Genomic DNA, 13006 nt, shown 5'->3' with positions numbered 1-13006 from the left:
TGGTGAGGCATTACATCCTCTAAAAGTAAAATTATATAATATAATATAGGTGAAAAATTTTTTTATTTAGGAGCCTTTGAACGAAAGTTAAAAGAAAAGTGTTAAACCAAAAATCGCAGCACTCACGAATACGATAACATAAATCGAATAGGATAAGATTAAACCAAAATATATATACAAGAGGTGACTTCCAAGGATAAAGATAACAAAACTTCGGACTCAGCTCGCGAATTCAAGACCGGTCAAAGAATATATATATGTATACAAGAAGCCCCAAGGTACCCAAAATACTGTTTACAAAACCTGTTTCTCCAAGTCAACCTCCAAGAGGGACAAACATAAAATATATGTACAATGAAGATACAAATATATACAACTCTACTAAATTAAAACTCCCAAAAGAACATTTCTTTGCTTCAGAAAGCTCCTAGTATGCCTCAGCGAGGTGCCTCACGTCCTGCATCTGAAAACCACAATATTTGTATGGAATGAAAATCGGAGGTTCTCAGCATGGTAACGGTTCCCACATAACTAACATATAATGTCCCGGAAAAGCCGGAGGCGATCCTAGAACTTCTGACAACAGATTCAAACTTAAAACTATCCTTTACAACCATAAATAAGCCATAAACAAAGTGGGGTAGCTAAGGGTTCAAAATTCTAACTCAACCTAACTTGATCCTTTAGCCTCTTACCTTCCTCTGTTCCTCCAGAACTCCACAACACAGACAAGCAAAATACAGACAAAGTAAGCACAAGTATAATACAATTAAAGCAGGTAAAAATTTTAGCAAGTAGGCATAATAATCACACAGGCAAGCCCAATTAATGCAGAATCAAACAAGACATACAAATGCATATGATGTATGTCTGTTCTATGGCTGATGATATTATCTGTTGGTTATATAACCAACCCAACACGTCCTAGTAGCTAACCATAGACAGAAACACCCATTGCGAAGCAAGTGGGTCTGAGCTACAACCCCGTGCTACTACTCGCTTAACCCAGAGTAAGTGGAATTAAACCACTACTGCTGCGGCTACTCAAGCGGGTGTTTAAAAGTTCAACCTAGAGCAAGCAGAATAATATACTACTGCTACTACTACCCAAGCATTACAATCACTGACCTGGAACAAGCGGGATAAACCACAATCCTTGCTACTGCCCAAGTATCTCAATCACTGACCTGGAGTAAGCGAGATGAACCATAATCCTTGCTACTACCTAGGTATCTCATTCAAGAATTCATTCAATCTCAAGTCAAACATTAAGTATAATTTATAATAATTTCATCATTAATCATCCTCATTAATCATGTTCATTCAAAATTCTAAAATTAACTCAGTTTTTCATAATTTTTCTTTCTCATCTCATATCCAGAGCAAGTGGACAATGCCACTGCCTACTACCCGGGGATCATATATTACATTCATTTACAAACCCTCATTTCCAAACTTCCTAAATCATCATTCATTACTTCAAACCTTTCTTATCTGTTAAGTTAACTCTTTCTCTAAGCTTACCCCTCTCCCTATAATCAGAACTAAGTTTCAGGGTCTTAGAAAGTAAAATTAGAGGTTCAAAATTACGTTTGAAAACATAAAATTCATTTTACTAAAATCAGGTGTCCCGCATACGCATCACATAGTTTGCATACGCGTGGGTGCGTTTTTCCCCTACTCGCGTAGGCACGCAGCCTCTTGCATACGCGGGATAGTCAACCCGAACCGAACGCCTGCGCAGCATGGGAGGCTCGCGTACGCAAGCTATGTAGAATTGACAAAAATCTTGAATACTACAAAATTTCATCTTAACACACCAAACTTCCGACGCGCATAACTTTCTCGTTTTAAAACATTTTTCACTCGTTCTTTAAATGGTGTAAACTTCACGAATCCAATTTTCATATAAAATAAGTTTGGAAACGTTTGAGATTCTGGAAGTCCAGTTATGACTCTCCGAAGTTCATTCAAAAATTAATTTTTTTCACATAACATTCTCAGCCTCTATTTTCACAGAAGTTACACTTTCCTAACAAACTACTTCAACCATATATAGCCTAAATCACACCAATTACACATCAATTCTTCATTCTCATATCAAGATATTCCTTACACAAAATCATTAACACCAACACCAACTCTTTCACTCATTACAACCTTATTCCTCAACTTACCAACAATACTAATTCATACATCATTAATATCGTCACCACATCAATCAACTTCATTATTACAACATAAATCAACAACAAGCATATACACTTCATCAATATTCACAAAATTTATATTATTTCACTGACAACAACATTAACTCGCCAAGCCTCATAAATACCAACCAATCCCAATTCATTAATAACATCGACATTCCAATAACATCATCCTTTTTATTTACCAATCCTCACATACAATATTAAACACATCATTCATACAACATACAATCCAACCACTCAACTCAACAACACTAACAACAAGTACTCTTATGTTCATTAATCAAATCAACAACCAACTTCAAACCAAACTTATTCTATGGTCATCTAGCCTAAGTTTTCACAAGACATTATATTTTAGTTACGAGAAATCAAAACTATACCTTGGCCGATTTTTGTAAGGGTCTGAACACCACAATTAGCACCATTCCGCACAAACTCACAGCCCCCAAAACCTCTCCGAACTGTTCCAGCCACCAAGGTCCAACACTCAAGCTCCCAACATCATCAATGTGCTCCAAATCAACAATATTCAATCTAATCCCACAACATATCACTATAATCAATATTCAAACTTGCTAATTCACAAATCAACATAAGGCTTGGAGTTCTTACCTTACTCACACCTCAACTGAACAAAACTCGCTAATTTCTACGAGTTAATTCGAACCTGAAACACCAAAATCATATAAATTCCTAATTCCAACACCCCCTCAAATTCGAAACTGAGAAAGGAAATTTTGGGGAAAAGAGAATGAATTCCTTACCATGTTATTGGGTGGGTTTTGTAGAGGATTCCGAGATAAATACGTGGCCGCTGATGGCTCGTCAATCGGAGCTCCGGATCTAAAGTTATGCGAATTGAAATTTGAGTGAGGGTTTTGCTCTTTCCTTCTCCCCCTTTCCTATGGCTTTAGGAACAAAGAGCTGAGTTCTTTGTGTTATAACGGATTGGGTTGGGACTTGGGCCAAATACGGGCCCAGTTCGGCCCGTTTGGCCCAATATTGGGCCAAATTTTTTAAAATTAGTGTCAAAATTCATATTTTAATTAATCCTATCTCATTAGACTATAAAACTCTATTTTTAAATTTCTTGGATTAATAATTAATTTATTAGCTAATTATTTACTAATTTTGCGGGTTTTACATCCTACCCCCCTAACAGAAATTTTTGCCCTCGAAAATATCATCCGCCACGCGAGTTCATGAGAATAATCCTCCTTCTTAACTCAACGTATAGTAGTTCTAAGGTCTTCCCACTCTGCGCGCTTTCGCTGCCGCACTCTAATTCATTTATATCAACCTTCTTCCGATCTCCACAATGGCTTATGTCCGGCAACTTCTCCTTCTTAGTATAACCGTCCTAATGTCCTCACAACCTCTACGTTCCATCCCTTCAGCAGTAGCTTTCATAGCAGCAGCCGAGAAAATCAACCGTATCACCTCACTCGTTCCCACGAGACGCCCTTTGGGTTCTGTCCAAACCGCATAATTGATGTTTAGGTGATGAATATTAATATCTCGAATCTAGTATTTCAAATATCCAAAGGTAATGCTCATGAAAATTTATGCTATATATGTCAAACAGACATCCTAAATAGCATATGCACACAGCCAGAGTATGCTTAGAAGCATAGTCAGTCCATTCCACAGGCTTTTTATGGGAAACAACTGCTCTGCTACCATAATATAACACCCTACCATACAAAGTCTTATGATTAAGTCATAAAACCGAGGTGGTGAGGCGTTACGACCTCTAAAAGTAAAATTATATAATATAATATAGGTGAAAAATTGTTTTATTTAGGAGCCTTTGAAAGAAAGTTAAAACAAAAGCGTTAAACCGAAAAGCGCAGCACTCACGAATACGATAACGTAAATCAGATATGATAAGAGTAAAACAATATATATATATACAAGAGCTGACTTCCAAGGATACAGATAACAAAACTTCTGACTCGGCTCGCGAAATCAAGACCGATCAGAGAATATATATATATATATATATATATATATATATACACACACAAGAAGCCCCAAGGTACCTAGAATATATTGTTTACAAATCCTGTTTTTCCAAGACAACCTTTAAGAGGGACAAACATAAAATATATATATACAGTGGAGATACAAATATATACAACTCTAACAAATTAAAACTCCCAAAAGAACATTTCTTCGGTTCAGAAAGCTCCTTGTTTGCCTCAACGAGGTGCCTCACGTCCTACGTCTGAAAACCACAATATTTGTATGGAATGAGAACCGGAGGTTCTCAACATGGTAACGGTGTCCACATAGCTAACATATAATATCCCAGAAAAGTTGAAGGCAATCCTAGAACTTCCGACAACAGATTCAAACTTAAAACTATCCTTTACAACCATAAATAAGCAATAAACAAAGTGGGGTAGCTAAGGGCTCAATATTCTAACTCAACCTAACTTGATTGTAACACCCTAATTACCCTAAGCCTTATCTCATGCCGTAAGCAAAGGTTAATCAAGAGTTACGACAATTCTAAGGTTCATATATAAATATATATAGAAGGAATAATAATTCTAGAAGCCCGATGAAGAAAATAAGCTCAAAATACGTAGTTACAAAGTGCAAACGTTCACACGAAGCTACAAGCGTAAGAGATAAGATCCACTATGTAAGGTAACAAGGTATATGTAGTTATATAAGAGTATAATAATCATAAGATACTAGCCTAAGCCCGCGGAGTTTGGATCGGCTAGTTAAATACTGACATACAGAGTTTTGAAGATAAATCAGCTTATACAAAATATCTCTTATAAAGTAAGACTCTAAGTCAAATAAAATACAAAAGTGAGAGTACTAGCCAAAATAACCAAATTGACAACAAAATAGAATATAATCCTCTGCTCTGCTACCATCAAGCAACTCATTGAGGTGGGTTGCGACCTGCATCTGAAAAACACAACAACGTATGGAATGAGAACCGGAGATTCTCAGTATGGTAACAGTACCCAGTAAAGTAAGATGTAAGACCCCGGGATGCCAAAGGCAATCCTAGAGCTTCATACCAAAAAAATATTCAAGCTTAGAAACAATAATAAATAACTTAAATCGTAACAGTAAACAAGGGTATCTAAACCTAGGGAGTGTCCAACTAAAACTAGTCACCGCTGTCCCATAGCCTTCACCTGCCTAGCCTCCGTGCTATCCCATTGCCACCGCCTACCTAACCTTCTCAGCACCAGACAAAAACAGATAATGCAAGCAAGGAAAACACAGGTAGTATTCATGTATATACAAGTAATTCAAGAAGCAAGTAGGCATATTATACAATTAGGAAAACTCAAGTAATCAAAGTAAGCAAACATATAGAAGATGCGCATGATGAATGTCTGTCCTATTGGCTGTGATATCACATGTCGGTTATAGTGCCAAACCTGACAGAAAATCCGGTCGGCAATTCCCGGATTAGTCTCTCTATTGTGCACACTCAGGAGGAATAATTTCGAGGGATAAGCGCCCTACCACCTTCTCCTTTCAAAGGGAAACGTTCCGAGGGAGAGTGCCCTACCACCATCCTCTGGATGCCGCATGATTCCGTGGGTTAGTGCCCTACCACCTTGCAACCAGAGAGAAACCCATGCTCAGGAGGAAAAATTTCGAGGGATAAGTGCCCTACCACCTTCTCCTTTCAGAGGGAAAAACATTTCGAGGGAGAGTGCCCTACCACATTTCTCTTGAGCGATAAACATGAGTGAGAAGCCCAGCTTCAAGCCTCACATCTGAACGTAGGCGGGAGACTATCACAGCCTCTACGATGGATAATAATGCATATCATAATCACGTATTCAATCTCAGAGGCCACTCCTCATAGCACACTTCTGCTCATACTCATTCCATCACCCATAATCATTCATATCCAAGTTTTCAACTCATCACAACCCTCGTCAATTTATAACTTTCTATTCCGAACTCACTAGTTCGTCAATTTTCTTAATTCATATACCATTCTTCTTTTGCACTCCACCAAACCCATCCTCAGTACACCAGAAACCTAAGCCTCCGTTCTCTAACTTTTCAAAATAATACCAAACCAAATCTCTTAAGACCTTACCCATGTTTTAATGCCCAATAATAAGCCCAAGAGTCTTAAAATGGTGTCACAGAAACTTACAATCTTATTAAGAAGGTGAAATAGTTGAAAACAAAGCTTAAGTTTGAAAAACAGGGCGTGTGCGTACGCACAGGGGTGTGCGCGCGCACGCCCAGGAGATTTTAGAAAGTGTACGTACGCATAGAGGTGTGCGTACGCACAAGTATAAAATTTTCCAAACTCTGTTCGCTCGCACAAGGCGTGCGAACGCCCTCAACAGAGTGCACCTTCCAACATGTGCGTGAGCACAGGTTGTAAACCTTCGTTGGTTGTATGCGCGCACAGGTTGTGCTAGCGCTCTAAACAGACAGCCTTCCCCTGTGTGTGCATACGCACAAGGCTGTGCGTGCGCACATGTTCGAAAAATCACAGGGGTGTGCGTGCGCACAAGGATGTGCGTGTGCACACAAACCAGAAATCACAAATTCTGCAGCATGCACAGAATTCAGATTTTGACACCAAACTTTGAATGATCATAACTTCCTCTACAAAAATTCATTTCTTACAAAATTTATATCCATTTAAAGAGTTTTCAATGAACTTTAATTTAAAGCAAATCTCAACAAATTTCAAAAATTGAGGCTCAAGTTATGATCTGTCAAAATTCACCAAAAATCCATTTTTACCAAAAACACTAAAAACTCAATTTTGCCAAATTCTCAATTCAAGACCACCCCTCCAACCATTTTATCAATCACACAACCTTCTTAATCATTAAACCATTTAATACTCACCTCATTCCAACTCTAAATTCAACCTAATAGCACATCCAAATTCCTCAACTACCATTTAATATCATTCTCCTCAACTTCACACCTAAATTACTCAACCATTATACCATGTCACTACCAATCCATAATTTTCCATTTAATCATAAATCTACACTCATAATCATCATCAATCAACAACTACCTCAACTACCAAAACAAATCCTCATAAATTCCAATAGTCATTATCAAACAATATCTATCATTAACCAAACCCATCATAAAACTCATCAACACCAATAATACTCAACAATCCTCATCAACCACAATAACCAACAATAAAAAATCATCATCAATATCCATCTTCAAATCTCAACACCCACCAACATAACTCATCAATAATCATCATCTACAATATGTATATCATCACATTCAAACCCATTCATTCTACATCCAAACCATCATCAAGTATATATTTATATACAATTAACCATACAATCAGTGGCGGATCCAAAAAATTTTATCAGTGGGGCAAAAAAAAAAAAATATATATATATATATATATATATATATAATAGTTTTTATAATTATACTATGGTATTATAAAATATGATTATTTTTCAAATTATTTAACTAACAAATTAAAACAATAAAATAATAATTCAAAATAATAAACAATTTAAAATTCCATTCTTCTAGGTTTCATACTTTGAAAAGATTGAATAATCTTTTCATTGTCAATACAATCAAATGTCTCTCTTTCTATATATGTCACTAAAAATCATTTAAAATTCATCTCCCATACGGTTACGGAGCCGACTCTTTATGATGTTCATAGCAGAAAAAGTTCTTTCAACTGATGCAGTTGCTACAGGCAAAACTAAAGCTAACTTCAAAAGAAGAAACACTAATGGATAAAAAATATTTTTTTTGAGTCTCAACCAATTTCTAAGAAAGAGCACCAATCCCATTTAAATTTGAGAATTGATCATCAGAACGCACATCTAATATGAAATTCTCAAGTTGACTATCAAGTGCCAAAAGTTGAGTAGAAGAAAATTCTAATGGATAGAATTGAGCTAACTGGATCAACTTCTCCTTACCAAATGCAAAAAAATGAGTGTCTTGGATTCAGACAAGCTATACATAGAAACAATTCAGTATTCACCTCTATAAAACGATTGTTGAATTCTTGAAGTTGTCTGTCAACTACTTGATAGAATATCTCAACTTGAAAATGATGCAAATTTGAGATCTTTTGAGCTTTTTCGTCTTGATCTTCCTTGTAACACAAATATATCATCCATTTTTGGAATAGTAATATTATGTTTGTCACAAAACAATGAGACTTCGTCAAGTAAAAGAGACCAACCATCATCTCTTATAGTTTGCAACCGTTGCTTAGACACTTTAACCAATGCCATAGCATTTACAATGTCTTGATCATTCTTTTGTAACGCTTGAGATAATTCATTAGTAACTCTCAAGATATTTTTCATCAAGTGCAAGTTGAAAATAAATTCAAAGGATTGAATGACATTCAATAAATGACATGCTTCAGCTCTTTGTTCTGAATTATTTCCATCTTCCTCAACATATTCAAGAACATTGACCACAGAAGGAAACAAAGAAATTAATCTAAGTATAGTTCCATAGTGTGAACCCCATCTAGTGTCTCCAGCTCTTTTCAAAGCTATTTCTTGATATAAACCACGTCCACTAGAAATTTCTCCACTTTGTAATGCTTCAATTGTCTTAGTCATCTGACTATCACGAAGCATATCTCTTCGTTTACACGAAGCTCCAACAACATTGCACAAATTGGTTAACAAATTAAAAAGCAAAGCGATTTCAACTTGTTTTTTTGCAACCGTTACAAGATCTAACTGAAGTTGGTGGGCAAAGCAATGTACATAGAAAGCATAAGAATTTTCTTTCAATATCAAAGTTTTCAAACCATTAAATTCTCCTTGCATGTTACTTGCACCGTCATATCCTTGGCCACGTACTCTTGATAAACTTAAATTATATGTTTCTAATAATGACTCCAATGCTAATTTTAGAGATAAATCATTAGTATTAGAAACATGAACAAGACCAAGAAAATGCTCCCTAACTTGCCCTTCTTTATTCACATACCTTAAACAAACTGACATTTGCTCCTTAATAGAAATGTCGCGGGCTTCATCAACAAAAACAGCAAACAATTCATCCCCAAGATCATTCATAATAACTTTTGTCGTTTCACTTGCAGCAGCTCTTACAATATCTTTTTGAATTGAGGGAGCTCTTAGTTTAAGATTCCCACGAGCATTTTTGAAAGCACAATCAATCTCTTCATTATGTTTCACAAGAAAATTTAGAAGTTCCAAAAAATTTCCTTGATTAACAGAATCATCTGTCTCATCATTACCACGAAAGGCCAATCCTTGTCGCAAAAAAAAATCTACTACAATCAATTGTGGCTGTCAAGTGAATTTGATAATTTTTTTTAGCTTGCTCAGATTGTTTTTCAGTACAGTACTAATGTGTTATTTTGGCTTCATAAGTGCTTCACATTTTCTCCAAGCTTGATTATGAGCACTATCATGAATCCCAATATGAGTTTGTAATCTCTCCTTTTTTTTCCAATTTGAAAAGCCATTGGTTACAAAAGCATCGCCACCTTCAGTCTCAGGTTTCATAAGATAACAACAAAGACAAAAAATAGCATCTTTTGATATACTATACTCTAACTAATTGCCATAATCATCAAACCAATTAGGATTAAATCTTCGAAAAGAAGAACCACAAGCAGTTTGAGGAAAATCATGAGTCCTTGGTTGACAAGGACCTTTTTGCAAATATGCACATCTAACTTTGTCTCTGTCATTCGGATGATAACATGAAATCTTTGGTCGTTATCCTGGATCTGCTATGAGACTTTCTACTTCGAATTCTAAAAACCTCCTCTTGTTAGAAGAGGTGATGAATTGTTTTGGGATCCAATCTCCAATGATGAAGTTCTTTTGAAATATTTCTCCATTACTAATAGAATAAAATTATAAACCTAAATTAATTAATTAATAAAATTAATTCATAATTTTACACAAATTGACAAAAATATCTCAATATACAAAAATAATTAACAAATAAATAAATGAAACTAAAGTATCAATTACATCATCACAACAAATTTAATCACAAATTCACAGTTCCTAAACCAACTATATCAAATTATCAATTATCAAACCATGAAGTAAATGAGCAAAAACATGAATGAAGCAACTAACCAGGGACAGTGTGTTAACTAAGTAACTATTGATTATTATTTAGTCACATAAAAATATAACACTCCAACTGTCCAGAACTTGAATCTCATTATCTCAATGAACATAATACCACCTAACCTAACCAATGCTCATTAACAAGAACATAATCTCATTATCTCATTATCTCATTAACAAGAAAACCAACACAGGTTACACGGCAACACAATACCACATGACCTAACCAATGCCATGTTACACAAAGTCACAGTCTCACAGACACAAACCATTCCTTATTTCCTTTATTCTGAATCTCCACGACCCCACTCCAAAATCTTATTTATTTATAATATACATATGCTATAAATCTATAATTAATTGGTTACAGCCTACAGGTAAATTTAAAATTATTTGGTATTTACCACTCTTGAAAGTTGAAAGGTTGATTTGGGTTTCCAAATCCTAATTATATACCAAGAGCAAGAGGCAAAGTGCAAGACTGAACTCCAAGACCAGGAGGACGACCCAGTAGTGGTGCGATGCCAGCAGCAACAGAGAAGAGGATCGTACCCCAAGAAAGAAGAACCAGAAGTCCAAAAGAGATTGATGTTTGCTGAAGAAAAAGGTAGAACCGCAGAACGGCAGAAGCAGAACCAGACGCCGAACTGCCGAGTGCCAAAGCCCGAAGGAAAGAACGCAGAAGAAGAACAGCGGCAGAACCACACAAATCACAAGCAATCAAGCAGTGACGCAAAAGAAGGCAGAACTTGAAAATCACCAGATATGGTGCTGTGGCGATGCAAGGAGAAACCGACGGTCGATGGACTGGCGGAGACACAGAGTGGCGGGCTGGCGACAGTAACTCTAGAACCTGGAGGAGTGGAGGCTAGAGGTTGGAGGCTTGGAGCAATTAGGGATTTCAGATTTGAAGAGAAAGGGGGAAGAAGAAGCATCAGGGATTTGGAACTTTGGACTACTGGGGGCAAAATTAATTATATAGTGGGGGCAATTATGCTATTTAACTCAGAATTACTACTTATTTTTTCAAATCTCACTAGGGGCAGTTGCCCCCACTAGCTTATAAATAAATCCGTCCCTGCATACAATCACACCTTTCAACCTATCTTAAGGTCAACTAGCCTAAGTGTCTATTGATATTACATATTACATAGAGGAGACCGAAACCATACCTTGGCAGCTCCCCAAAAAGCACACCACACCAAGATTGGTGTCCAACAAGCTTTCAACTCACCAACAAGCCAGCAAAGCTCAAACTAACATCATATATATATACCAAAATCAAAACCTAAGATACATAAAATAGCTAAACACAAGGGTTTAGTGAAGCCTTACCTTACCCAACGAGATTAGGGGTAAAATCCAACAATTACCTGCTACTAGAGATCACCTAAACAAGCAAAATCAAAATATACTAAAACCCATAACCCCAAAAACACAGAATACTAGGGCAGGAAACTGGGGATTGAGACGCAATTTCTTACTAGGTTTGCTTAGATAAAATCGAAGAGCTCAACAAAAGTTTTGCGTGGCCGCAAACGGCTTGTCAATAGGAGCTCCGTAGCTCAAGTTATGGCTCCCGGAAGGTGGATGTGAATAGTAACACCACCTCTTCTCCTCTCTTCTCTCAAACCGCGCCCCTCTCTCTCTTTTTACATCAAATGAACTGAAATGCTCATTAATGGGTTTATATAAGTTGGGCCTTGGGCCCAGTTTGGGCCCGGTCCAATCCGTTAGCGCTTTTGGTCCGTTTGGCCCACTTTGGGCCAAAACCTTTAAGATTAGTGTCCGATTTTCAATTCTAAATTATCTTTGCCTTTTTAAAACAATAAATCAATTTTTTCCAAAATACGCGGTACTGGACAGACTAGAGCCGGTTCTGCCAGCTTAAGCGCCAGTATGCATTTTTACAAAAACTTTTCGAAAAATATACATTTTCTAACTCAGAAAAATTCACTGAAATCAAATTTCACCTTTAAATTTTCAAATCAAAACTTCTAAATTTTGAATCTATTCCGGGCACTAAAATTATTTTATTAAAACAGTTTTACATGAAAATCTCCGGTTCTTACATTGATCCTTTAGCCTCTCACCTTCCTCCGTTCCTCCATAACTCCATAGCACAGACAACTAAAATACAGACAAAGCAAGCACAAGTATAACACAATTATAGCAGCTAAAAAATTTAGCAAGTAGGCATAGTAATCACATAGACAAGCCCAATTAATACAGAATCAAACAAGACAGACAGATGCATATGATGCATGCCTGTCGTATGGCTGATGATATCATATGTCGGTTGTATAGCCAACCCGACACGTCCTCGTAGTTACCCATAGATAGAAACACCCATTGTGGAGCAAGTGGGTCTGAGCTACAACCCCCTTACTACTACTCGCTTAACCCAGAGCAAGTGAAATTAAACCACTACTGCTGCTACTACCTAGGCATTACAATTACTAACCTGGAGCAAGCGAAACAAACCACATTCCTTGCTAATGCCCAAGTATTACAATCACTGACCTGGAGCAAGCAGGACGAACCATAATTTTGTTACTACCCAGATATCTCATTCAAGAATTCATTCAATCTCAAGTCAAACATTAAGTATAAGTTATAATAATTTCATCATTAATCATCCTCATTTATCATGTTCATTCGAAATTCTATAATTAAATCAGTTTTTCATAA

General features: G+C 36.5%; 1 protein-coding gene across 1 annotated transcript; it reads right to left on the bottom strand.

Annotated features, from left to right (window-relative positions):
- Positions 1-8275: 8275 nt before the first annotated feature.
- On the bottom strand, positions 8276-9733 carry LOC148546232 (uncharacterized). Its single transcript, XM_088499161.1, has 2 exons — positions 9607-9733; positions 8276-9495 (listed from the first exon to the last, which is right to left on the bottom strand). The coding sequence occupies exons 1-2, from the start codon at positions 9731-9733 to the stop codon at positions 8276-8278; spliced, it is 1347 nt and encodes a 448-aa protein (XP_088355287.1).
- Positions 9734-13006: the final 3273 nt, after the last annotated feature.

The sequence above is a fragment of the Arachis ipaensis genome, chromosome B9 (genome assembly GCF_059453495.1).
Source record: "Arachis ipaensis isolate K30076 ecotype BB chromosome B9, ASM5945349v1, whole genome shotgun sequence".
Lineage (NCBI taxonomy): Eukaryota > Viridiplantae > Streptophyta > Magnoliopsida > Fabales > Fabaceae > Arachis > Arachis ipaensis.
This window is presented reverse-complemented; position numbering and strand designations above follow the sequence as displayed.